The 27,934-nt window shown below is 40.6% G+C and overlaps 1 protein-coding gene across 1 annotated transcript in view; it reads left to right on the top strand.

The window, feature by feature from the left end:
- The window catches only part of LOC308330551 (phospholipid-transporting ATPase IH-like), a 79,113-nt gene extending 61,802 nt beyond the window's left edge, over positions 1–17,311 (top strand). Inside the window, 5 exon segments of the mRNA XM_080785463.1 lie at positions 498–563; positions 12,442–12,545; positions 12,975–13,140; positions 14,569–14,692; positions 17,206–17,311. Coding sequence (XP_080641589.1) covers positions 498–563; positions 12,442–12,545; positions 12,975–13,140; positions 14,569–14,646 — 414 coding nt within the window. The 3' untranslated portion in view covers positions 14,647–14,692; positions 17,206–17,311.
- The last annotated feature ends 10,623 nt before the right edge of the window (positions 17,312–27,934 follow it).

Raw genomic sequence — 27,934 nt, 5'->3', positions numbered from 1 at the left:
TGTGATTGGGTTTGCCACGTAAAGAATGGTGTTCTGACTCCGGGTGGATTAGTAGTACTCTAAGGGATGATGCGATGCTGCCTGTTCTGCACACATCCTCCCTTCGTAGATATTAACCCATTCTGAACGGGAACCCATTTAGGTGTCAGCATCATGTAATGCTTTAGCTATTGAAAAATAGCAGATCTACAAGCTCATAGCGCGCCACCGAGTGGCGCGCTACGAGCTTGTAGGTCTGCTATTTTTGAAAAAAATCGAAGAACGACTGACATTTCTAGAATCTGATCTCAGGTCTGAATGGGTTAATCAGACCAGTGTGTGTCCGCAGTGGAAACCTCGTATGAATCTGATCTCAGGTCAGAATGGGTTAAAGCACAGTGAGCTATAGTCGGTCGTCAGCCATATGGTCACAGAAGTGACGGCGAGTGACGCGCGCTCCGTCATGACCTCGTGTGTAACGACCAGTTCTCTCCGTCTCTCTCTCCCCCCTCATGCAGATGTTTGGGAACTGGACCTTCGGGACTCTGGTCTTCACTGTTCTGGTGTTCACCGTCACCCTCAAGGTGCACTATGGGTTTTATTTGTGTGTTTGTGCGTGTGTGTGTGTGTGTGTGTGTGTATACAGTGCATATGTGAGTGTGAGTGTTTGGAGGTATTATTATGATGGGAGATAATTCCACTCTGCATTACGTAATCCCCACGCGTTTGAAAGCGAGTATTGGTATCGTATATGTGAGTGCTCTGTACAGTATATATGCAGACACGTGTTGGCATGCATGCAGTGGTGGAAAAAGTACTCAATTGTTTTTACTTAAGTAATAATAGTACCAATGCTGCAATTTAGAAGTACTTTGTTACAAGTAAAAGTACGGAATTGAAAATGTACTTGAGTAAAAGTACAAAAGTATCGGCATCAAAATGTACTTAAAGTACTAAAAGTAAAAAGTGCTCATATTGCAGAATGTCCCATTTCACAAGTTCAAAATGTGTACAAAATCTTTTGAAAATAGCCGATCCATACAAGCTACATGTGACGAGTAGTGAGGAGTAGAAGTAAAAGTACTGGAAATTGGAAATACTTAAGTACAGTACTTAGTTACTTTCCACCACTGCGTGCGTGCGTGCTTGTCCGTGTCTGTGCGGGACAATCATTGATTGACTGATTTACTATAGCCAGTAGTCTTATATGATGGTCGGACGGTACACTTTCTGGCCACTAGTGGCGCTAGTGAGCAATTTAAGGCATAAATTATGCAAATTAGTAATTAAAATTCTCGACATTCCATGAATTCCATAGATATAATTAGCATAATCATAAATCATAAAATATCCATAACCAATAAAATATCCATAGATATAATTAGCATATAATAGTTTATAATTAAATAATATATTTATATATCTATAAAATGCATGATGTGTGTTTAATCTGATCATCTCATCTCTCCCTCCCTCCCTCTCCATCCCCCAAATCTAACAGACATGACGCTCTGGGGGTGAAGGTGGGGGGATGGTCGCTAACCTCAGGCAATATTTATTTAGGGCCAGGGGGCCATTGTCTTGAATTTGTTTGAAGCTTGGTGAGGTGTGAATAGAATAATTGAAATGTAAATGCCAATTTGATGACATAGTCTTTGCAACGGCAATGTCTATATTGGAATGGACTGATGGCATAACTTTGTTTTTAGTTTTTTAACATTTGTTTGCATGGTGACATAGTTAGGCTTATATAGTGTGTATTACTTAAAATAAAAAACTTGTTTGTAGTTAATGTTTATAAAAAGTTTATAAAAATTTTATTCACAGACTGCCGTAGCATCTAGGTGTGAAGTTTCACAGGTCCCCTTTATAATATTAGCTCTGAGTTCAATGAGGGTGTAGACAAAGGACTCAGATTATCATACTTAGAGAAGGTTTGTTGGTTGATACTATGCCGCGGTGTCCCCAGTAGCGGGTGAAGATAGGTATGCAAATGTGGCACACCGCTGTTACAGTCACGGATCCCTGATGCATGCTGGGTAATGCTAGTTTGTAAATTAGGTCCAGGGAGGCATCCATTGTAATTCTTGTGTAAGTCAAGGATACCCCACCTAGTGGTCAATTTCTATATATATAATTACCCTGCAGTACCTACTATGCCCTGATTTCAGTCACCTAGTGCAAATGTTTTCAAGCAATGGTCAGGGGGCTACCGGTGGTCTTTGAGAGGGTACAGGTGACCCCCACCAGCTAAATCATGGAGAGTTGGTAACCAAATAGGCTCCTTATAGATCTTTAACTCTATACTTTTCAATATATGGTGTTTTGTGCTGTGTCTTTGAATTTTGTATGTTTCATATGGTACTAATGTGTCGGGGTAATGGTATGTCTAGTATTATTTTTGGTGTTTTGTGTTGTGTCTTTGAATTTTGTATGCTTCATGTGATACTAATGGGTTTGGGTTATTGTCTGTCTTGTATTATTTTTGGTGTTTGTGTTGTGTCTTTGAATTTTTTATGTTTCATGGTGTCCTAATGGGGTTGGGTATTGTATATCTCGTACTATTTTTTGTGTTTTGTGTTGTGTCTTTGAATTTTGCATGCTTCATGTGGTACTAATGGGTTTGGGTTATTGTCTGTCTTGTATTATTTTTTGGTGTTTTGTGTTGTGTCTTTGAATTTTTTATGTTTCATGTTGTCCTAATGGGTTGGGTATTGTATATCTTGTATTATTTTCTGGGTTTTGTGTTGTGTCTTTGAATTTTGCATGCTTCATGTGGTACTAATGTGTTTGGGTTATAGTCTGTCTTGTATTATTTTTGGTGTTTTGTGTTGTGTCTTTGAATTTTTTATGTTTCATGTTGTCCTAATGGGGTTGGGTATTGTATATCTTGTATTATTTTTTGTGTTTTGTGTTGTGTCTTTGAATTTTGCATGCTTCATGTGGTACTAATGGGTTTGGGTTATTGGCTGTCTTGTATTATTTTTTGGTGTTTTGTGTTGTGTCTTTGAATTTTTTATGTTTCATGGTGTCCTAATGGGGTTGGGTATTGTATATCTCGTACTATTTTTTGTGTTTTGTGTTGTGTCTTTGAATTTTGCATGCTTCATGTGGTACTAATGGGTTTGGGTTATTGTCTGTCTTGTATTATTTTTTGGTGTTTTGTGTTGTGTCTTTGATTTTTTTATGTTTCATGTTGTCCTAATGGGTTGGGTATTGTATATCTTGTATTATTTTCTGGGTTTTGTGTTGTGTCTTTGAATTTTGCATGCTTCATGTGGTACTAATGTGTTTGGGTTATAGTCTGTCTTGTATTATTTTTGGTGTTTTGTGTTGTGTCTTTGAATTTTTTATGTTTCATGTTGTCCTAATGGGGTTGGGTATTGTATATCTTGTATTATTTTTTGTGTTTTGTGTTGTGTCTTTGAATTTTGCATGCTTCATGTGGTACTAATGGGTTTGGGTTATTGGCTGTCTTGTATTATTTTTTGGTGTTTTGTGTTGTGTCTTTGAATTTTTTATGTTTCATGTTGTCCTAATGGGGTTGGGTATTGTATATCTTGTATTATTTTTTGTGTTTTGTGTTGTGTCTTTGAATTTTGCATGTTTCATGTGGTACTAGTGTGTTTGGGTTATTGTCTGTCTTGTATTATTTTTGGTGTTTTGTGTTGTGTCTTTGAATTTTTTATGTTTCATGTTGTCCTAATGGGGTTGGGTATTGTATATCTTGTATTATTTTTTGTGTTTTGTGTTGTGTCTTTGAATTTTGCATGCTTCATGTGGTACTAATGTGTTTGGGTTATTGGCTGTCTTGTATTATTTTCGGTGTTTTGTGTTGTGTCTTTGATTTTTTTTATGTTTCATGTTGTCCTAATGGGGTTGGGTATTGTATATCTTGTATTATTTTCTGTGTTTTGTGTTGTGTCTTTGAATTTTGCATGCTTCATGTGGTACTAATGTGTTTGGGTTATTGTCTGTCTTGTATTATTTTTGTGGTGTTTTGTGTTGGGATCTTTGAATTTTTATGTTTCATGTTGTCCTAATGGGGTTGGGTATTGTATATCTTGTATTATTTTTTGTGTTTTGTGTTGTGTCTTTGAATTTTGCATGCTTCATGTGGTACTAATGTGCTTGGGTTATTGTCTGTCTTGTATTATTTTTGGTGTTTTATGGTGGTGTCTTTGAATTTTTATGTTTCATGTTGTCCTAAGGTGTATGGTTTATTGTCTGTCTTGTATTATTTTTTGTGTTTTGTGTTGTGTCTTTGAATTTTGTATGCTTCATGTGGTACTAATGTGTTTGGGTTATTGTCTGTCTTATATTATTTTTGGTGTTTTGTGTTGTGACTTTGAATTTTTTATGCTTCAAGTTGTCCTAATGGGGTTGGGTATTGTATATCTTGTATTATTTTTTGTTTTTTGTGTTGTGTCTTTGAATTTTGCATGCTTCATGTGGTACTAATGTGTTTGGGTTATTGTCTGTCTTGTATTATTTTCGGTGTTTTGTGTTGTGTCTTTGAATTTTTTTATGTTTCATGTTGTCCTAATGGGTTGGGTATTGTATATCTTGTATTATTTTTTGTGTTTTGTGTTGTGTCTTTGAATTTTGCATGCTTCATGTGGTACTAATGTGTTTGGGTTATTGTCTGTCTTGTATTATTTTCGGTGTTTTGTGTTGTGTCTTTGAATTTTTTATGTTTCATGTTGTCCTAATGGGGTTGGGTATTGTATATCTTGTATTATTTTTGGTGTTTTGTATATTATATATATATATATATTATTCAAAATATTATATTATTACAAACAGGCGGCCTGTTGTATTAATATAATATTTTGAATAATATATATATATATATAATATTTTTGAATTGAAAAAAATAATACAAGATATACAATAAACCAGACACATTAGGACAACATGAAGCATACAAAATTCAAAGACACAACACAAAACACCAAAAATAATACAAGACAGACAATAACCCAAACACATTAGTACCACATGAAGCATGCAAAATTCAAAGACACAACACAAAACACAAAAAATAATACAAGATATACAATACCCAACCCATTAGGACAACATGAAACATAAAAAAATTCAAAGACACAACACAAAACACCGAAAATAATACAAGACAGACAATAACCCAAACACATTAGTACCACATGAAGCATGCAAAATTCAAAGACACAACACAAAAAACAAAAAATAATACAAGATATACAATACCCAACCCCATTAGGACAACTTGAAGCATAAAAAATTCAAAGTCACAACACAAAACACCAAAAATAATATAAGACAGACAATAACCCAAACACATTAGTACCACATGAAGCATACAAAATTCAAAGACACAACACAAAACACAAAAAATAATACAAGACAGACAATAAACCATACACCTTAGGACAACATGAAACATAAAAATTCAAAGACACCACCATAAAACACCAAAAATAATACAAGACAGACAATAACCCAAGCACATTAGTACCACATGAAGCATGCAAAATTCAAAGACACAACACAAAACACAAAAAATAATACAAGATATACAATACCCTACCCATTAGGTCAACATGAAACATAAAAAATTCAAAGATCCCAACACAAAACACCACAAAAATAATACAAGACAGACAATAACCCAAACACATTAGTACCACATGAAGCATGCAAAATTCAAAGACACAACACAAAACACAAAAAATAATACAAGATATACAATACCCAACCCCATTAGGACAACATGAAACATAAAAAAATCAAAGTCACAACACAAAACATCAAAAATAATACAAGACAGACATTAACCCAAACACATTAGTACCACATGAAGCATACAAAATTCAAAGACACAACACAAAACACCAAAATAATACAAGACCGACCATAAACCATACACCTTGGGACAACATGAAACATAAAAATTCAAAGACCCAACACAAAACACCAAAAATAATACAATACAGACAATAACCCAAACACATTAGTACCTCATGAAGCATGCAAAATTCAAAGACACAACACAAAACACAAAAATAATACAAGATATACAATACCCAACCCCATTAGGACAACATGAAACATAAAAAATTCAAAGACACAACACAAAACACCGAAAATAATACAAGACAGACAATAACCCAAACACATTAGTACCACATGAAGCATGCAAAATTCAAAGACACCACACAAAACACAAAAAATAATACAAGATATACAATACCCAACCCCATTAGGACAACATGAAACATAAAAAATTCAAAGACACAACACAAAACACCAAAAATAATACAAGACAGACAATAACCCAAACACACTAGTACCACATGAAGCATGCAAAATTCAAAGACACAACACAAAACACAAAAAATAATACAAGATATACAATACCCAACCCCATTAGGACAACATGAAACATAAAAAATTCAAAGACACAACACAAAACACCAAAAATAATACAAGACAGACAATAACCCAAACACACTAGTACCACATGAAGCATGCAAAATTCAAAGACACAACACAAAACACAAAAAATAATACAAGATATACAATACCCAACCCCATTAGGACAACATGAAACATAAAAAATTCAAAGACACAACACAAAACACCAAAAAATAATACAAGACAGCCAATAACCCAAACCCATTAGTACCACATGAAGCATGCAAAATTCAAAGACACAACACAAAACACAAAAAATAATACAAGATATACAATACCCAACCCCAATAGGACAACATGAAACATAAAAAATTCAAAGACACAACACAAAACACCAAAAATAATACAAGACAGACAATAACCCAAACACATTAGTACCACATGAAGCATGCAAAATTCAAAGACACAACACAAAACACAAAAAATAATACAAGATATACAATACCCAACCCCATTAGGACAACATGAAACATAAAAAATTCAAAGACACAACACAAAACACCAAAAATAATACAAGACAGACAATAACCCAAACACACTAGTACCACATGAAGCATGCAAAATTCAAAGACACAACACAAAACACAAAAAATAATACAAGATATACAATACCCAACCCCATTAGGACAACATGAAACATAAAAAATTCAAAGACACAACACAAAACACCAAAAATAATACAAGACAGACAATAACCCAAACACACTAGTACCACATGAAGCATGCAAAATTCAAAGACACAACACAAAACACAAAAAATAATACAAGATATACAATACCCAACCCCATTAGGACAACATGAAACATAAAAAATTCAAAGACACAACACAAAACACCAAAAAATAATACAAGACAGCCAATAACCCAAACCCATTAGTACCACATGAAGCATGCAAAATTCAAAGACACAACACAAAACACAAAAAATAATACAAGATATACAATACCCAACCCCAATAGGACAACATGAAACATAAAAAATTCAAAGACACAACACAAAACACCAAAAATAATACAAGACAGACAATAACCCAAACACATTAGTACCACATGAAGCATGCAAAATTCAAAGACACAACACAAAACCCAGAAAATAATACAAGATATACAATACCCAACCCATTAGGACAACATGAAACATAAAAAATTCAAAGACACAACACAAAACACCAAAAAATAATACAAGACAGACAATAACCCAAACCCATTAGTACCACATGAAGCATGCAAAATTCAAAGACACAACACAAAACCCAGAAAATAATACAAGATATACAATACCCAACCCCATTAGGACAACATGAAACATAAAAATTCAAAGACACAACCCAAAACACCAAAAATAATACAAGACAGACAATAACCCAAACACATTAGTACCACATGAAGCATGCAAAATTCAAAGACACAAAACACAGAAAATAATACAAGATATACAATACCCAACCCCATTAGGACAACATGAAACATAAAAAAATTCAAAGACACAACACAAAACACCGAAAATAATACAAGACAGCCAATAACCCAAACACATTAGTACCACATGAAGCATGCAAAATTCAAAGACACAACACAAAACACAAAAAATAATACAAGATATACAATACCCAACCCCATTAGGACAACATGAAACATAAAAAATTCAAAGACACAACACAAAACACCAAAAATAATACAAGACAGACAATAACCCAAACACACTAGTACCACATGAAACATGCAAAATTCAAAGACACAACACAAAACACAAAAAATAATACAAGATATACAATACCCAACCCCATTAGGACAACATGAAACATAAAAAATTCAAAGACACAACACAAAACACCAAAAAATAATACAAGACAGCCAATAACCCAAACCCATTAGTACCACATGAAGCATGCAAAATTCAAAGACACAACACAAAACACAAAAAATAATACAAGATATACAATACCCAACCCCATTAGGACAACATGAAACATAAAAAATTCAAAGACACAACACAAAACACCAAAAATAATACAAGACAGACAATAACCCAAACACACTAGTACCACATGAAACATGCAAAATTCAAAGACACAACACAAAACACAAAAAATAATACAAGATATACAATACCCAACCCCATTAGGACAACATGAAACATAAAAAATTCAAAGACACAACACAAAACACCAAAAAATAATACAAGACAGCCAATAACCCAAACCCATTAGTACCACATGAAGCATGCAAAATTCAAAGACACAACACAAAACACAAAAAATAATACAAGATATACAATACCCAACCCCATTAGGACAACATGAAACATAAAAAATTCAAAGACACAACACAAAACACCAAAAATAATACAAGACAGACTATAACCCAAACACATTAGTACCACATGAAGCATGCAAAATTCAAAGACACAACACAAAACCCAGAAAATAATACAAGATATACAATACCCAACCCATTAGGACAACATGAAACATAAAAAATTCAAAGACACAACACAAAACACCAAAAAATAATACAAGACAGACAATAACCCAAACCCATTAGTACCACATGAAGCATGCAAAATTCAAAGACACAACACAAAACACAAAAAATAGTACGAGATATACAATACCCAACCCCATTAGGACACCATGAAACATAAAAAATTCAAAGACACAACACAAAACACCAAAAAATAATACAAGACAGCCAATAACCCAAACCCATTAGTACCACATGAAGCATGCAAAATTCAAAGACACAACACAAAACACAAAAAATAATACAAGATATACAATACCCAACCCCATTAGGACAACATGAAACATAAAAAATTCAAAGACACAACACAAAACACCAAAAATAATACAAGACAGACTATAACCCAAACACATTAGTACCACATGAAGCATGCAAAATTCAAAGACACAACACAAAACCCAGAAAATAATACAAGATATACAATACCCAACCCATTAGGACAACATGAAACATAAAAAATTCAAAGACACAACACAAAACACCAAAAAATAATACAAGACAGACAATAACCCAAACCCATTAGTACCACATGAAGCATGCAAAATTCAAAGACACAACACAAAACACAAAAAATAGTACGAGATATACAATACCCAACCCCATTAGGACACCATGAAACATAAAAAATTCAAAGACACAACACAAACACCAAAAATAATACAAGACAGACAATAACCCAAACCCATTAGTATCACATGAAGCATACAAAATTCAAAGACACAACACAAAACACCAAAAATAATACTAGACATACCATTACCCCGACACATTAGTACCATAATTATGAAACATACAAAATTCAAAGACACAGCACAAAACACCATATATTGAAAAGTATAGAGTTAAAGATCTATAAGGAGCCTATTTGGTTACCAACTCTCCATGATTTAGCTGGTGGGGGTCACCTGTACCCTCTCAAAGACCACCGGTAGCCCCCTGACCATTGCTTGAAAACATTTGCACTAGGTGACTGAAATCAGGGCATAGTAGGTACTGCAGGGTAATTATATATATAGAAATTGACCACTAGGTGGGGTATCCTTGACTTACACAAGAATTACAATGGATGCCTCCCTGGACCTAATTTACAAACTAGCATTACCCAGCATGCATCAGGGATCCGTGACTGTAACAGCGGTGTGCCACATTTGCATACCTATCTTCACCCGCTACTGGGGACACCGCGGCATAGTATCAACCAACAAACCTTCTCTAAGTATGATAATCTGAGTCATTTGTCTACACCCTCATTGAACTCAGAGCTAATATTATAAAGGGGACCTGTGAAACTTCACACCTAGATGCTACGGCAGTCTGTGAATAAAATTTTTATAAACTTTTTATAAACATTAACTACAAACAAGTTTTTTATTTTAAGTAATACACACTACATAAGCCTAACTATGTCACCATGCAAACAAATGTTAAAAAACTAAAAACAAAGTTATGCCATCAGTCCATTCCAATATAGACATTGCCGTTGCAAAGACTATGGCCCTCATTTATCAACCGTGCGTACGCCAAAATATGGGTGCACGCCGAAATTGCCGACATTTTTGACATTTACCATTTCCGCCAACGCTTGAAATTGAACGTGACAACGTGCAAAATCCACGTTTGCTCCTCAGCTGGCGTACGCATTTTTTTCTTTTCTTACACAAGCGGAGCAGCATTGTCTGAACTGCTGACACTGTCACAGGCATCTAAACATATGTTTTCACTCCTAAAATGTTAATATAAAACGGTATGTGTATGTAAAAAACAAAAGAGAGATTTCCAACTTTACAAGTAATTAAAATCGCGCAATTAAAAACAATATAACATGTTTACAATGTATTAGTTTGTGCTTAATCAAACACTTGTTATGCGAGCGCACTTGTGAGATGATTTTGGAGCGCATGCGGACGCGGTGATGCGGCATATGCGATTATGATATTATTATTTTTTTAAAGGCATGAATGGACTGCACGCCTTTATTTCCAAGTGACAATGACAAGCATACAATACAGCTTGCCTATTTGTAGTAAGTACTAGCAGGCTATAGGCGTAAGGGGCTTAATCATTCACCATTTATAAGTGCTTAGACAGTTTTGACAGTTCAGATAAAAGCGAGATCATTTTCGGGGGTCGGGAGGACGGGACCGCGGCGTGCGTCGCCAACACATACCAGCGCAAGCGGCAAGCCTTCATCCATATGTTTATGATTCGTTCATCAATGATCAAATCACTACATAAACGTTGATTGTGAGCTGCCTTGACGACATGATAGCCTATCTCTCATGCAGGCATGTCACCCACAGGACTTTAATATCACAGCAGTGCGCAGTATCACGCCTTCGCCGTGCACTGCGCACGAATGGGTAAAATTAATATAGGCCAGCCTACAAACTAATTCCATTCATGGCGATGCGATGTCGATGTGTCATGTATATGCGTGCATGCGTGGACATGGCAGCAAAGCAAGCGAGGTGAGAGGAAAACAGACAGGGTAGGCCTACAACTTTATTTAATTCATGCAGGTGTTCGTTCTTTATTTAACAAGACACCAGTGGGCTTGCAAGTTGCGTGTGCTTCTGCGTGTGTGTGTGTGTGTGTGTGTGTGTGTGTGTGTGTGTGTGTGTGTGTGTGTGTGTGTGTGTGTGAGAGAGGTGCGTGAGGCGGGCAAGGCACGGGAGAAACCTTTTTTCCATGGTTTCCATGGTTCCCACAGGTCGTAAACATGTGTTCAGTCGCAAAAACGAGGGCGAGGCTTGATTTCATAGGGCGTGCCAGATAGATTTCAGCCGTCACATTTATTAACGTCAGAACGAAATTAAGGAAGGATCAGCTGTTTGCGATCACTTTATAAATGCCGTGGCGACGTGGGTGTACTACGAAACCTGCACTCGAATCTGTGGCAGATTTTACACTCGATTGATAAATGAGGGCCTCAGTCATCAAATTGGCATTTACATTTCAATTATTCTATTCACACCTCACCAAGCTTCAAACAAATTCAAGACAATGGCCCCCTGGCCCTAAATAAATATTGCCTGAGGTTAGCGACCATCCCCCCACCTTCACCCCCAGAGCGTCATGTCTGTTAGATTTGGGGGATGGAGAGGGAGGGAGGGAGAGATGAGATGATCAGATTAAACACACATCATGCATTTTATAGATATATAAATATATTATTTAATTATAAACTATTATATGCTAATTATATTTATGGATATTTTATTGGTTATGGATATTTTATGATTTATGATTATGCTAATTATATCTATGGAATTCATGGAATGTCGAGAATTTTAATAATTTATGCATTAAATTGCTCACTAGCGCCACTAGTGGCCAGAAAGTGTACCGTCCGACCATCATATAAGACTACTATAGCCGCTCAGTTAGCAGTAAACCCCCCTTAGGCCCTGATCGACTGTCATTGACTTCATTGACTCAAACCTGTGTTTACTACCACTTACTACTACTTCTGTGTTGCAGCTTGCCTTGGACACACACCACTGGACCTGGATCAATCACTTTGTCATCTGGGGGTCCCTACTTTTCTACGTCATATTCTCGCTGCTCTGGGGAGGAATCATTTGGTATATTAATGTCCTCTTCAGTGGTTTTTCTTGCAGTGTTGTTTTTTTATGGCTGCAAATTTTGATTTTAGTTTTAGTCATAGTCTTTGGAATAGTTTTAATTTAGTTTTAGTCACCTGGAATGTGTTGGTGTTAGTCTTGTTTTAGTCGACTAAATGTCATGAGATTTTAGTCGACTAAATCTACAGTTGATTTTCAGCATGCAACCAAGTGTAAAATTACTTTTGACTGGATCTCTTGTCCACTAGTCGCTTCCTAACATTGTAGTCTAGTTTTTATTTGTTGACGAAATAGTCAATATCTTTAGTTTTCGTCAGTGGAAAAAGGTAGACGACGAACATTTGTCGTCTTAGTTTCAGTCGACGAAACCAACACTGGTGTTGAGACCCCCCCCTCTGTCCCCCTCTGTGTTGTGTCGCCGCCCTGCAGGCCCTTCCTGAACTACCAGAGGATGTACTACGTGTTCATGCAGATGCTGTCCAGCGGCCCGGCGTGGCTCAGCATCATCCTCCTCATCATCATCAGCCTGCTGCCCGACGTCATCAAGAAGGTGCTCTGCAGGGCCGTCTGCCCCACGGCCACCGAGCGTGCACAGGTAGCCTCCTTAAAGGAGAATTCCATGCTAGAATGCTTTCTTATCTTTCTTACCTTTCTTTGTAGTTGTTACGTCCCCACCAAAGAGGTCCAGGTGTTTTTTTGTGCAAAAACTCCTTATTGGCTATTTTCCCTACCATAAGCCCTCAATGAATTGCATTGCATTGAATGGGAATTTAATGGGGCTATGGGGTGTTATGCTAGTTCGCTTATTTCCATCGAAATAAGTAGTAAACTGTGCCGCTTGGGATATTATTTACATTATGAAGATAGGATATATACAAAGAAATTATAATTTTGAGCGATGGAAATAAGCGAATTAGCACAACACCCCATAGCCCCATTCAATTCCCATTCAATTCAATGCAATTCATTTAGGGCTTATGGTAGGGGAAATAGCCAATAAGGAGCTTTTGCACAAAATAACACCTGGACCTCTTTGGTGGGGACGTAACAACTACAAAGAACACTATATATAAACACTATATAAGCACTATCTTTTATCCCTAAACCTATTTGCCATTTATTACTATTTTAAAAAAAAATTAACTTGCTATAATCTACATCGGCACGTTATGAGCTTGTAGGGCAGCTATTTGAACTGTTTTAAAATCTTTTAAAATGGTAGCCTGGGGTCCACCTGTGCTTTCTATGGCATAGGGCAGCTCCCGGCAGGATCCGCCGGGAGAATCTAGACGCAGCTGCGCGACATGAGACTTATTAATTAGAGCGACAGAGTGCAGTGCAGTGGTGGAACCAGAACCACATGCTTTTTTTTTGCTCAGCCATTAACCCAATACTGCCTACTAAAAGATGCTTTTGCTAACTAGTGAATATCACATCACTTTGTGTGTGTATTTAAGAGCTCTTAAGTTGGAATTGTCCTACTGACACTTTTTTTTTTGCTACTGTCGCTCTATCTTTCCCTGTTCCTCTTATCTTCTTTTACAGTTTGACATTTTGGGCCAGGGTTTGCTCAATAATATAACATATAACACAGCGAGGAACACCGATAGCCTCCTCGATAGCAGCTACGAGCTGAACAGTGTGACGTTGTAGTGTCTATACTAGTGTGTGACATGTGGTTCCCTTTTGCTTAATTAGCTACACCTGCTTCGTGTGAAGCAAGTTGCACCTCGAGTGAAAAGGTGACAAGTCTGACAGATTTCTACCTCCCTTTTTCCACCCCCCTCTCTCTCTCTCTCTCTCTCTCTCTCTCTCTCTTCCCCTTTCTCTGCACCGTAATGGACCACCAAAACACCTGCCCACTTCCTTCACTTCCTTCCTTCCACCGCCCCTTATCCCCTTTCCCCTTCCCTGTACACACCTGCTCCTGTCTGCGTTCCTCTTTTCCTTTTTCTCTTTTGTCTTTCACCCCCTCCTCTGCAACTCCCGCCATCTGTGTTCGGTTCACACTAACGACGGGCAGTCCAAACGCCCGTGCCTTACCGTGGAGCCCTCCACCATCTTCATGCTTTCTCAGTCCTCCAGCAGAATGAGTTTCTGATTGTCCCCACAGAGACGGGAGAGAGGAGGAGTTGGAGGAGGAGGAGGTGACTCTTCTGTATTTTCAGCACCTTTTCTCTGTATGCATGCATGGTGGCATGTTGTTGATAATGTTGATCACTCATCACTGTCTCACCACACGCACCGATAACGTCAAAACCAACTACTACTACTACTACTACTAACTCACCGCACTGAACTCTGTCCTATTCCCCACACACTAACATATTTCGGGCCATATTAGCATATTTAGCATATTGCTAGTGTACTGTGTGCATGTTCGTCATTAATGTGTCAGTCGTGCTTGGACGTGATTCTTGATTTATGTAGGATGAGAATTAATTGTCCTATGATTGCATTCATTGGCTGGTTTTTACAGGCATGATCAAACATGCACAACAGGGGCTTCTTTCTTCTCCATCTGTGAAACAGGCCACACAGTTAGTACTGTATAACTGTAAAGTTATAGCTTTGTTTGAAAAAGTACAAAATGTAAATGCATCGCTTGACCATTCGAGTCCAGCCATTAGTTCTAAAAGGACTGGAGGAAATGAAGAGATTTATTATGGGGGAATTATTTGATTTGCCCTTGAAACACGGTTATCTTGACATGGATTTTGGGCGGGAACCCCTTTCGTTGTTAGCATTATGTCATGCTTTAGCTATTGAAAAATAGCAGATCTGCAAGCTACGAGCTTGTAGGTCTGCTATTTTTGAAAAATCGAAGAACCACTGAATTGGAAACATAGCTCTTTCATGGACATCAAGACATTTTTCGAAATCTGATCTCAGGTCAAAATGTGTTATTAGACAGACACACATTCAATGCCATTTGTTTCATCCCTCGACCGAGGGGGTCCATTGTTATACCTCCTCCTCACCTGTAATCATCATAATCATCCCCACAGAAGGTAAGGACCCCGGGGGCCCCCATGGAGGTTTGTGGTGTGGCCCCCCCTGGAGGGGGAGACTGCAGCGAGAGGGACCCGCTGCGCCCTATACTCGGACCCGCGAGGGGGACAGGGGGACAAAAAGCCGCTATAAGGACCTATAACTCCACGACGACACCCTGCAAAGCAAAGCCCTAGAACACCCCCCCCTCCCCCCTCCTTCCCCCCGCCGCCCTCCCCCCCCCCCAGGTGGGCTATATAGGGTCACTGTGGTAACGGCACACGGACGGAACCGTTTCTAATGGAAGGGGAGGAGGGGGTGTTAATGCCGCTGTTGTTTTGCGTGCCGCTTCGGCTCTGCATGGGGGGTCGTGGTGTGCTATATATGAGTCAGGGGGCTGTATTTTGCGTGTCTTAAGTACCAGGTCTTATTCCCTAACTTGAGTAAACTAAAGACCTGGAGGCGTGGTCAATGCCATTTGGCTATTCTGAGTGGCCAAAGATCACGCCTCCAGGTCTTTAGTTTACTCAAGTTAGGGAATAAGACCTGGTACTTAAGACACGCAAAATACAGCCCAGGGGGTGTTTTGAGGGGGCTTGGGGGGGGGGCTTCTTTTTTGGGCTCACTTTCGTCTGGGTGTTTTGCTGCAGTGCTCCGGAAGCTTTTCCCCTCGCTCAAAACTGGCTTCAAGGATTAAAAAAATCTCCGTTTAATACTGCACTGCTGGTTCTTCTGTGTAACCCATGCTGTGCTTCTTGCTGCATGCTGTGAGATGAGAATTAGCATGATCCAGAGAAAATCCCTCCAAATGTGACTGAACCCCCCCCCCCCCCCCCCCCCCGAGTCATTTTGGATCCTTGCCCAGTGCCCACAGCTTTACAAAAAAAAGGATAGAGCTTTTCTGCACTTTGGGTCCTACAGCATGACCTAGTTGACATTTCTGAGCCAGCACTTGGTGAATTGGAGTCTTAATTATGTGTGCGCTTTTTATAGACACTGCTGGGCTGTCCCAGATCACTAAGATCTGCCCACTCTGAGACAGATGTCACAGAAACGTCACATTTAAAGAAAAACTTAAATTCTGTAACAATTTGACTTTAAAGAAGAAGTACTTGTACCCATTGATCCTAAACCATTGGCCTTCCTTCAGGTTCTCCGAATTCTCATTGTTGACCTATAGTATCACGGATGACATCTGGTGCTGAGAGATGGAACAGCATGCATGGATCTCGTTTCCATAGCTGAATGCAAGGGGGTATTTTCAGAGGATTTGGTTATAGATAGACCAGACAAACTACTGTACCTGGGACCAGATGTACTAGACATGACCTAACCCGCGACAAATTCCTTCGAGTATTCATTCGTACGTTTTCCATTTCATCGGTGAAACCTTTGCAGCCTAGGACAAAATGGTTGCCCGGGCCGTGTCCTTGAAATAGTCTCATTATTTATTAAAACAAACCATCTGCAGATTGCATGCCTGTCCGATCTTATGAATATACCCTTGTCGCGCCACATACCGTACCCAAACATTGTGCAGCAAATAATTTCCATGACCGGTTATACCGTTCATCTTCTCCATGACGTCCCTGATCCTTTGTGTGCCCTGTTGTCCCCTCACTCACTGGCTTTGTTTTTGTCTCGGGGGGGGTCTGTCTCTCCCCTGTAGGACTATGAGAAGCTGGCGCAGGGTGGCACGGCAGAGTTGACTCCACTGTCCTCCCACCTCCACCTCGGGGTCCCGGAAGCCCTCTCGCTGCTCCGCACGTCTGAGCCCCTTCCCCAGAAACTGCTCCTGGCCCACTGGGCCGACGGGGCGGGGGCGGCGGACCGGTGCACGCTCAGCCCCTACACGCTCCGTCTATCGGGGGCCGGGTTCGCCTACTATGCTCCGGGGCCAGAGACCTCCGTGTGAACACACACACACACACACACACCCACTCACTCTGAAACTACACGTACTGTATGTGAATTGTGTCTACAGATGTCCCAAGAGGTGTAACCAACACTGTACAAAATACAGCCAAACAAACTGACATGCACACACGCACACACACACACACACACACACACACACACAAAGCAGAAGCATGGAACCTCTACACCGAGTTCACTATGTGCATTTTTTTGGGCCTCTCCAGTCCTGACCGGTCGTCCCTTTAGATATCATCGTCTTGTCCTGGTCTCGTCTCGGTTTCCATTTCCGTCCCGTCATATCCCCATATCATTCTCCTTTAAGTTTCTAGAGCTCAGCTGTCCATGTTGAAATTACTTGAATACGTCTGCTGTTTAAGACTATGTCACTGAACACATGGGGAACCATATATTGAATGTGTCGTTTCATGCACTATATAGGTCTGTCCTACATCAAAATGTCAACATTTGGGCCTTTTTTTGTATAGGTTTACCTCTGTTTTATGCCTGTTTCTCTCTTGTCGACTTCTTGTTTTGCTTCTCTGCAAAAATGTACGTTATGTTATGTATGTGGTCTGGCCAAGTAATTGCAGCCTTCGCGGCAGACCCTTTAGCCGTGCGTGCATGCGTGTATAATGTTCCATATGTCTGGGCCGTCATGAGACACCTTTGCCTTACAGTTACCACACAGCAAGCGGGCTAGGAGCCAAAAGTGGAAAAGTGGAGCTAACGCTAGTGGTGTATTTTTAAGCCTTACACACCCATCAGCTGACGAGAAGGGGGGGGGGAAGGTAAGGTCACACGAGGGATGTACAGTATTCTATAGCCACCCTGCCTTAATTCATCAAGTTGATTTATTTATTTCTCACCGGGTTTATATTTCCAGTGGGTGCAACGAGGTTAATTACGTAAAAGCTGTTCTGAGGGTGTATACGTTTTACTATTCGTGTTCTTTCTTTCTTATTTTTCCTCCTTTTCTTTTAGCCTTATATCTCCATTCTATCCCCTTTCTGTTTCCATCCTTATCAGCCCAGGGAATTAAGCGTTGTAGGATCTCCCCGTTGCACACTGACCTATTCTTCTCTGTGCTGTTCCCTCCCTCAGCCCTTCCACATCATTCATCATCAAGCATATCACCATGCCTCCTCTCTCTCTCCCCCAACCCCCTGAACAATGAGCATATTGTATCCACTCTCGCCGCCATGTGGCTATGCATGGTATAACGACAGCAGTGTTTATAGGCAATGGTTCCCAAAGTGGCGTCCTGGGGACACCCAGGGACTGTCTAAAGAGGACGAGACGCGAAGACCGTTACGGGACGACACCATGGTGCTCCATGGAAGGAAAGAAACATGCGCAAAGGGGTTTTTGCAGCCCAACTCTTCAGTGTTCAGCTTCCTTATTGGTCTCAACTCGCATGTTTCTTTCCTTCCATGGAGCAACATGGCATCGCCCGTACGGTCTTTGCGTGGCGACAACCCCAGGGGTCCTTCAGGGAGTCCCAGGGGGTCCCCTGCAGCTAAATGATACCAATGGACCCTTATGGGGTCTGTAACTCCTCTGAGAGTGTACAAATGGAACCAAATGGACCAGTCGGGGTCGATTTAATTTGGTTCCATGTTGTACACTCCTTGATATCAAACGGGTTGAGAATCACTGCTAGAGCCATACAAATCTTCTCTTATGGGGGTTCCCCATGGCATGTCTTTTCAAATGGGGGTCCGCGGCCTAATTGGTGTCAATTTTGGGGTCCTTGACATGAAAATGTTTGGGAACCACATGTTCTAACGGACAGAAACTGGAGCTAGTTCACGTGAAGTGTGTGTGTATGTCGGGAAGTCCAAGGTGCGATAGGGTATTTAATTTATGGGCTGTTGGTCATTGTTGGCAGTGTGCTTATTTTTGTTGGTTTGAGTTCTTGCTTGCTGCCATGCTCTGTGTCCTATAGAATGCATGCTTATCATGTCATGTTTTTTATTTTATTTTTATTCTCTTTTTGACTACTACCGTTTTTTCTTTTTTTTTTGTTCTGCACTGTTAAGATTATTCATAGCAGTTACAGATATTGAATGGATGGATCTTATTCTTTTTGGAGGTGAATATTAATATCGGGCGGGCCTGTTGTAAGAGAGAGAGAGAGAGACTTGAATCAGCGGTGTAACAATCAAACCTCTAGAATGTTTAACTGATTTATCCATCATATCCTTCAGCTAAAGATTGTAGCTCATGGATGTACCGCTTTACTTTTTTTTCTTTTTTAAACATTTGAAGTCCCTTTTTTTTGGGTTGTTTGTCTCATCTTGTTGCATTACAGAGGGACAAAGTATTGAATGTCGCATTCGGAAAGCGTCTTTGTACGTTTTATCCAGAGACGAGATGCATTGCATGGCCTATACTGCAAACTTGTATAGATGACATATCCACCTTCTGTTAGGGGCTAGTAGGGGAGGGGAGGGGGGGACACTTGGAAGATGTCAGACGTTCAGTTCAGTGTTTATGGTTTTCACTCCCAGCCCTGCAGACATAAAAGTGTTATGCTGGATTTCTAGTCAGTTGCGTGCCACTGTCGCGTAGGGCTTTAAGCAACTAGTCGACTATTCAACTAGTCGACTAGTAAATTCACCAGTCGACATTGTTGGTCGACTAGATTTTTTTTGTAGGCCTTTAAGATCAGCTAGAATGCTATATTATAGTCGCCGTGTACACCGTTTTTAAAATAATTATAAAAATAAACTTTTTGATTTTATTTATTTTTTACATAACAGGTAGTTAACCCATTCTGAACGGGAACCCGTTTTGGTGTCAGCATCGTGTTATGCTTTAGCTATTGAAAAACAGCAGATCTACAAGCTCATAGCGCGCCACCGAGTGGCGCGCTATGAGCTTGTAGATCTGCTATTTTTAGAAAAATCGAAGAACGACTGACATTTTTTAGAATCTGATCTCAGGTCAGAATGGGTTAATCAGACCAGTGTGTGTCCCAGTGGAAACCTCGTATGAATCTGATCTCAGGTCAGAATGGGTTAAACGACTAGGCAACTAGTCAACTAGTAAAAATCACTAGAAGTGAAAGCCCTACGCGCACCAACAGATGTATACTACAACCTCACATTGCACTTGGCGTACCGGACGGCGGTGCACGTACGACACCAGCGCACAACAAAGTGTCTTTTAGTTGTGCAGAACGGACGGGCTTTAGTGTTTTAAAAAAACAATACTAATTTAATTTGACGGCACAACCTATTATGACCTCAGAGGTGTTGGAGAGCGCCATTGGTGCTTGTTATAATGGCAGTGTGCCAACCTCACTGTGTTGTCATCATTATGTCCAGAGCTATTCTAAATGTCATACATTATATATATATATATATATATATATATATATATATATATATACATACTGTATGTAATATGTCAAAGCCCACTACAATAACTTTGTATGGTATATTTTGTTATAATGGAGTGATTAGGACGTTCGGTATTGTTGAAGAGTGTATATATTTTTTGTCATTGATCAGACTTCATATTTTGTTAGATGAGGGGAAATCATCATTTTTCTCACGGCTGTCCATCGGATTGTTATTTTATTTTTTTGTTATTTTTTTATTTCTTTTATTTTTTTTTGGGGGGGGGGGGGGGGGAGATTTCTTTTGCTACGTTTTGTATCCCGGAGAAGAAGACTATATTTTAACTCTATTTATTTAGACTGTGTGTGTTTTCGAGTTTGTAACCAAAATGAGGACAATATGGATACATAAAGATGTTATAGAGAATAACCAATAGCTCTATATACACTGCACTTTGTTCTACAGTACACAAGATTAGTTTATTCCCCTAATAAAAGGTCTATCGTATATATCGTACGTACTGAGGTTTATAAATGTTACACTGGTTTCTCACACTTATTTTTCTAAAGACGATTGTTTAGTGGGGCGAGAAAAAGTGTGACCAAAATAACTTGACTTAGGAATGAACTCTCTATAGGTGTCAGACAAAAGAAAAAAGGGTTTATTGCACCAGCCTTCTATACTACTGCTGATCAGAATGTCAAACTGCTTTTTTATAGAAGTCCCACATCAGCACAACAGCAGGTGCTCATCATGTCACCCCTGAGCTTGGCATAGGTTTGGGGGGGGGGGGGGGGGGAGGAAAAAAAAGAAAATAATTATAACTGTGCTGTCAAAAAGGCAGTGAACTGAAAAGCAAGCTGCATCCCACACCTTCGATACAGCAGTTTGTATTACTAAACCGGTTTTGAGAACTTTTTTTTTTTGTATGACGATAAAGAGGAAAAAAAAATGATGTTCATCTGTTGACTTTTTGCCAGCCTATCTGTAGCGAATGAGGGCAAAGCATTGTATTGTCATTCTGCTTGTAATAAAGAAACTTAAAAAAAAAAGAAATCTTGTTTCTGATGGTTTATTGTTTTCATTGCAGCTTATAGCCCACAAGCCCCACATGGGCTGTATGGTCTAACCTGACTTTGCCAGCTGGGGGCGGTATTGGGTAACCATGTTCCCAAGCTGTGAAACAAACTTGTGTAGCAAGCTTCTTGGATCTGGCAGCGTCAGGTTATGTATGGTCTGCTATTTTTGAAAAATCGTGAAAATGTGGCGCAAATCTTTGAATATATATTCTTTCAGAATGAAAGTTTCCAAATACAGATAATTCTGGCGGAAGTTTCTTTAGCCCAGCACCCAGCCTGTTGATGTGCGTATTCGTCTGCTCTACCACTGACATAAACATAAACAAAGCTCTTAGAATTTAGAAGACATATTTTAAGAACCGTCCTCGGGGTCTAAATGTAACTTAATTAACACGAGGACACTTTTTGTGAGTTTTCTGTGCTCCAAAGCAGGTATAGGCCTATGCTCCAGGATCCTCCCTCAAGTGGTCCCTGAAAGCTGGACATCAATAAGGAGCACTTAGTTGGTCCACACAGCTGGTTGAGAGTGAGACGACTGTCCCGGACAAAGTAAGTAAAGTAATATGAATCTACTCTTTCACTTCAAGTTCAAGCCGAGCTTCTGTGGCTTCTATGCGTTTTCAAAGCATCTTTGCTGAACTGTAACTGTGGTTTTAACAGGGGTACTGTTTGATAAGCTTTGCCCCACGGCCGGTCAGCCAGAATCCTCTCAACGGTGAAAGCTTTGTTTGCCTTGCAGTTGCAGCCGTCTCCTAGCCTCGGAAACCCAGACGTTTTTATTTCCAGGGAGGAAAAAAAAGTCTGGGTACAAGTCCCCCAATATTCTATGGTCCAAGTCCACTTCAATTTGGCATAGAGTAGCGCAAACGTCGATCACTTTCTGCTGATTTCTGATCGTCTGCACCTTTGTTAAATTGACGCACACCCGTACACACACACACTCCTCTCTCCTCCCGGGAGCTGCCTATGCCATAGAAAGCATAGGTGACCACCAGTAGCCTTTATTAACCAGGCTAGACCACCAGTGGTCCTCTGAGGGGGTTCCAGCCTCCAGGTGCTCCCCATTGGCTAAATGATAACACTAAATATGTGGAACTCCCTACCAACAGCCGTGAAGAAATGTGAATCCGTAGCCTCCTTCAAAACCGTTGGCAGAGGAAGTGTAGCACCCAGGATTACATTTGATAATTGACACTGGGTGAAAAATATTAATTGTATATTAAGGGCTGTGGATGAATGTTGCTAACGAACAACATCTAAGGATGTTCATTTTGAATATTGGACAGTGGATGTGAATATGATCCAGGAATTGCTTTCCATTTAGGCAGAAGTGACTCAGTGTGCGGTTGAAACCATAACCTGTTATATTTTCGTGAAAATGGCCTTTATTTTCCTGATGACAATGCAGCATGTCATAGACACGTGTGTCCACATGGTGGCAGCATTGCAGCATAGCCAATGGCCCGTGATATTCACTACTTGGGCTCTTCTCCACACAATCGCTGTGTCGTTTCTCCTCATGCGAAACTGCCAGCGTTGAAAGGCTGCCACCCAGAACCCCTCTACCTTGGTTATAGCCACCATCACACACCTTTTGGGTTAGACTGTTTATGCGTGAACGAGCTGTACGTGCGGCAGTCCGTTGCCCCCCCACCTTCACTCCTCCCTCTCTCTCTCTCTCTCTCTCTCTCCATCACCAGCATCCCCTGCTTAACATTCCTCGCTTGGCGGAGGAGGAGACGCCACAGCAGCTGAGACCGTCAACACAGCCTCAGCATCCGTCCATCCATCCACCGCTCCGCCGACCTCCGCATCATCCCAGCTAGCAGCATCCTCTCTCCTCACCGAGGCATCCTCCATCTCTCATAAGCATCTGGGCATCACGCAGCCCCCCTCCCCTCTCGGTTCTCTTAATTCCCTCCAGAACCATCTGCAGTGAGGGTCGGGCGCCTCCTCCTGTCTCCCCCCCACTCTCCCCCAGTCGCTGCATCCATCCATCCATCCATCCATCCATCCACACTGTGGGCTATAGCTACCCTTCTCCAGGGCTATAGTAGACCTCCCCTCTTGGCCAGGCTTGTTGCGACTGTGGCAGTCGTCCTCCTCCTCCACCAGCCATACAGTAGCAAACGTTGGGGCAAGTGGGCAAGCTGTCTCTTCTCCCCACTACAGTGTCTGTTGGCTGGGCGGCGGGATTCCCACTGTCCCTGTGGAGGATGATCCTCTGGATGAAGACGGAGGAGATGGCCCTGGGTGAGCTGCTGGACAGACTGAAGACGGTCACCCAAAACATAGGTAGGTGCCGACTGGCAGGCTCACCTTTCATATTATACCTCACCTCACCTTCATTCATATATTACATCGTAGTGATTAGCACAGCATGTCATACAATACAGTATTTGTTTTTCCGAAAGAGAATGAAGGACATATGGTCAACAACGTATAGAATGGCCTGCATTCTGGACGATTGGATGTCAAAACATTGCTTTGTGGTGACATGACACAAAAAAACCCAGGGGCGTGAGGCATTCGGTACCGTTACTGAAATAACAGCAATGTTTTAATGGTGCTCATGCCGTGCATACTAGCATTTCCTCCCTTAAGCTCTGTTTACTTTGCATGACACACATATATACAATATATACCGGTAGGCTGTTCAGTGTTCGTATTACAGTACGCTTCCATTCTGAAACGTTAGATCGTCGACCCACACCACACCACAGTATATATATCGTTTCATCTCGCGGGGGAAATAAATGCCATTGTAGTGAAAGTTATAGCTCCATGGATTTCTGCCAGGTAGGGTGAACACAGATATAATGTGATATGTTGGGGTGATCAAAGCAGAAATTGGAGACAGGTGTGACCTACATCTATCTATCCCTGGGCAGTTTACCTAATGTAGACCCACATATTTTCATAATAGAATGACATCACCTCTTGGACTATAGGTCTGTTAGGTTCAGTGTGGTGTGTTGTGTTTTGTGGTGTGTTGCGTTTTGACCAGAGCTGCAATGACCATTTTTACAATTACCTGAAATGATTAGAATTTGACCAGTTATCACAGTTCTGAACAGCTAGCCACTGGCAGCTGCGGTGCGAGAATTGTAAAACGCACATCTAAAATAACTGATCTGCTATCTCACAATGCATTGAAGCATTGTGAGCTTGTAGATCAGCATATTTTCTATTATGTTAGCTTTGTACAGCAGTGTTATTTTATTGCTACGGGCACTAAATGGAGTGATTCATTGAAATGAATACTAGCTTGTTTCCATTGGGGTCCTTTGCAGTCAATTCATCGGCCTCAATCTAGTGAGGTGAACCCGGTACTGTGTGTGGAAGTCATATCCTGGCACTCTTAACCACAGCCTATGGATTTATGATCTCTCTGATAGATGGCCAGTGTTTCCATCTTCCTCCTATTAATCTAATCCCACTAATATGATTCCTAATGGACGGCTTTCTATCTGACTTCATCCACTTATATAGGGCTCTCTCTCTTTATCCACCCAGTGCCTGCAGACACAGACTCTCAGGCCTGAATACAGTACACACAAGACAGACGCACTTCCCCCCGATATGACTATAATAATTCGACTAGGCTATCTTTTAAATGTTATTTTTTGTGGCTTTCGCCTTTATTTTATATTTTTTTATGGAGGGACAGACAGTAGGCTGACAGGAAATGGGGAGAGAGATGGGGGGGGGGAGACATGCAGTAAAGGCCGTCGGGATCGGGAGTCGAACCCGCGGCACACTGCCATACTGGATTACCAGCCAAGGTGCCTCTGGACCGCTGAGCGACGGCCCAGGCCAGACTATAGGCTCTCTTTATTTCCATGTTTGTTAGTGATGTTGACCTCGTTTAGAAAGGACTGCAGCTGCTCCCCCCAACGACATCAGAGTCGATGACGTGTTTAGGTACCCGATTTGACATTGTATCGTTTTCCCAGATGTAATTTGTGTTTACATAAGTGTTCATTCAATTAACACATTCTACTGTATATTGGATTCACAGCTGTACATATGAGGAAGAGAGAGAGAGAGAGAGAGAGAGAGAGCAGTGAGGTGTGAATACGTTGCGTTGCGCTGTGTCAGTATGAATATAATTTAATCCGTCAACCTTTGCGTGACTTGCTTTACTTCTACGAAGTTATATGCGGTGTGTGAGCATAGTTTACAGGCTACTGCAGTGCCTCAGGGCACTGTTCACTGTTCCTCAACACCAGAGATGGCAAACGTATATGGGGGGGGGGGGGGGGGGAGTCGTGAGAGAGAGACCTGCGTCAGGGTGGTATACAGAGACATGACGAGAGAGATGTCACTGGGAATGATGACTCTGCAAGATAAATTGAATCATGCGGATGTTGTTGGGATCCAAAAAGTCTAAAACAGATGTGGAAAAAGACATTTGGCGCTGATTTGCTCCAGCATTTTTGCAAGATTAGCTCCAGACACACACACACACACACACACACACACACACACACACACACACACAATTCAATTCAATTCAAAGGGCTTTATTGGCATGAGAAAACATACGTTTACATTGCCAAAGCAGAAAGAACAAAACAACAATACAGCAATACAATCAAAACAAAAATTATGTACTTTGAAGGTCAGAATCTTCAATAGATCAACTTCTGTGTACCAAGATAACTCGATGCAGGTATAGTGCAGGAATATACACAATGATTAGTCTTTAGGGTGGTTGTGTTCCATTTGATATCCTTCTCCTATCACAGCAACTCACAAATCTTGCTGCTGTGTTTGCACATTGTTGTACTTCGCACACAGACCGACCCGCTTCTACAGTATATTGCTAGCCTCCTGCAGTGCCTGCATGAAAACAAGTTAATTCAAAGAAGTCCTGTCAGCATGATTTTATTCTGCATGAATACGCATGCAGAGCAGTGCAGCGTATCCCTCCTAAACTAAACATAGAACTGCATTGGTCGCTTGATGCTGCATGACATTCATAATGGGATTTATTGGTGCAAATGTTATGAGTGGATGGAGAATGGAGATGGGACCGGACTGTTAATGAGAGAAGAGACGGAACACTAACCTTGGCCGTTATAACTAACAGTTATGGCACTATAACTCAGGAGGAGAAGGCGAATGAAGAGGGAGAGAAAAGACGGTGTGAGATGAGTGTGAAACGGGTGTTTGTATACGGTCTACTGCAGAGTTAGGTGCACATCATGCATCATATGCTGCATTGCATATAAGCTGGAGGGCTGTTCAACCTCCGCATGAGGGCATTGGAGCGGAAGTGTCATTCGGAAGTCTGCAACAAAACCTGCTCCACTCTGTGCTTGTTGTGCGATTAAAAAATCATGCAGATCTCGGATTAGCTCCATGTGCAGACACATGGACCGTCTTATAGACGGCTAGCTTCCTGCAGAGCCACGGCATAATGATACACATTGAAACATGTCGATCTCGGGATCCACAACTTAAGGCCCAAGGGGTACAACGTGGCTCCGTCTGTGGTCAGTCTGTGATGTCAGTGGCTAGCCTATGACATATCGAATACCGGACAACTCGCCCCTTTACCAACTCGCCCCCCCCCCCCCCGCGAAAAGTGTTAACCCATTCTGACCTGAGATCAGATTCATACGAGGTTTCCACTGGACACACACTGGTCTGATTAAGCCATTCTGACCTGAGATCAGATTCTAAAAAATGTCAGTCGTTCTTCGATTTTTCAAAAATAGCAGACCTACAAGCTCGTAGCGCGCCACTCGGTGGCGCGCTATGAGCTTGTAGATCTGCTATTTTTCAATAGCTAAAGCATAACATGATGCTGACACCAAAATGTGATCCCGTTCAGAATGGGTTAATGTAGTTAACAGTTAATTTAGTATTTCCTTCCCTCCCTGAAATCTGAAATGATCTTGTTGTGTACAGATTTATTTGATTGTATTATAGTCTGTAAAATCAAGGAAGAATAACACGAGACAGAGACGCGGTGACTGCTTAATTAAGTTAACTGCTAGAATTGACCTTCTAGCAGTTAATTTCGTTTTATTAAACACATTTCTTCCAT

The sequence above is a fragment of the Protomyctophum bolini genome (assembly GCF_963924005.1).
Source record: "Protomyctophum bolini genome assembly, chromosome: 16".
NCBI classification, from domain to species: Eukaryota; Metazoa; Chordata; class Actinopteri; order Myctophiformes; family Myctophidae; genus Protomyctophum; species Protomyctophum bolini.
The sequence above is the reverse complement of the archived record's forward strand: the minus strand, read 5'-3'. Positions and strand labels throughout refer to the sequence as shown.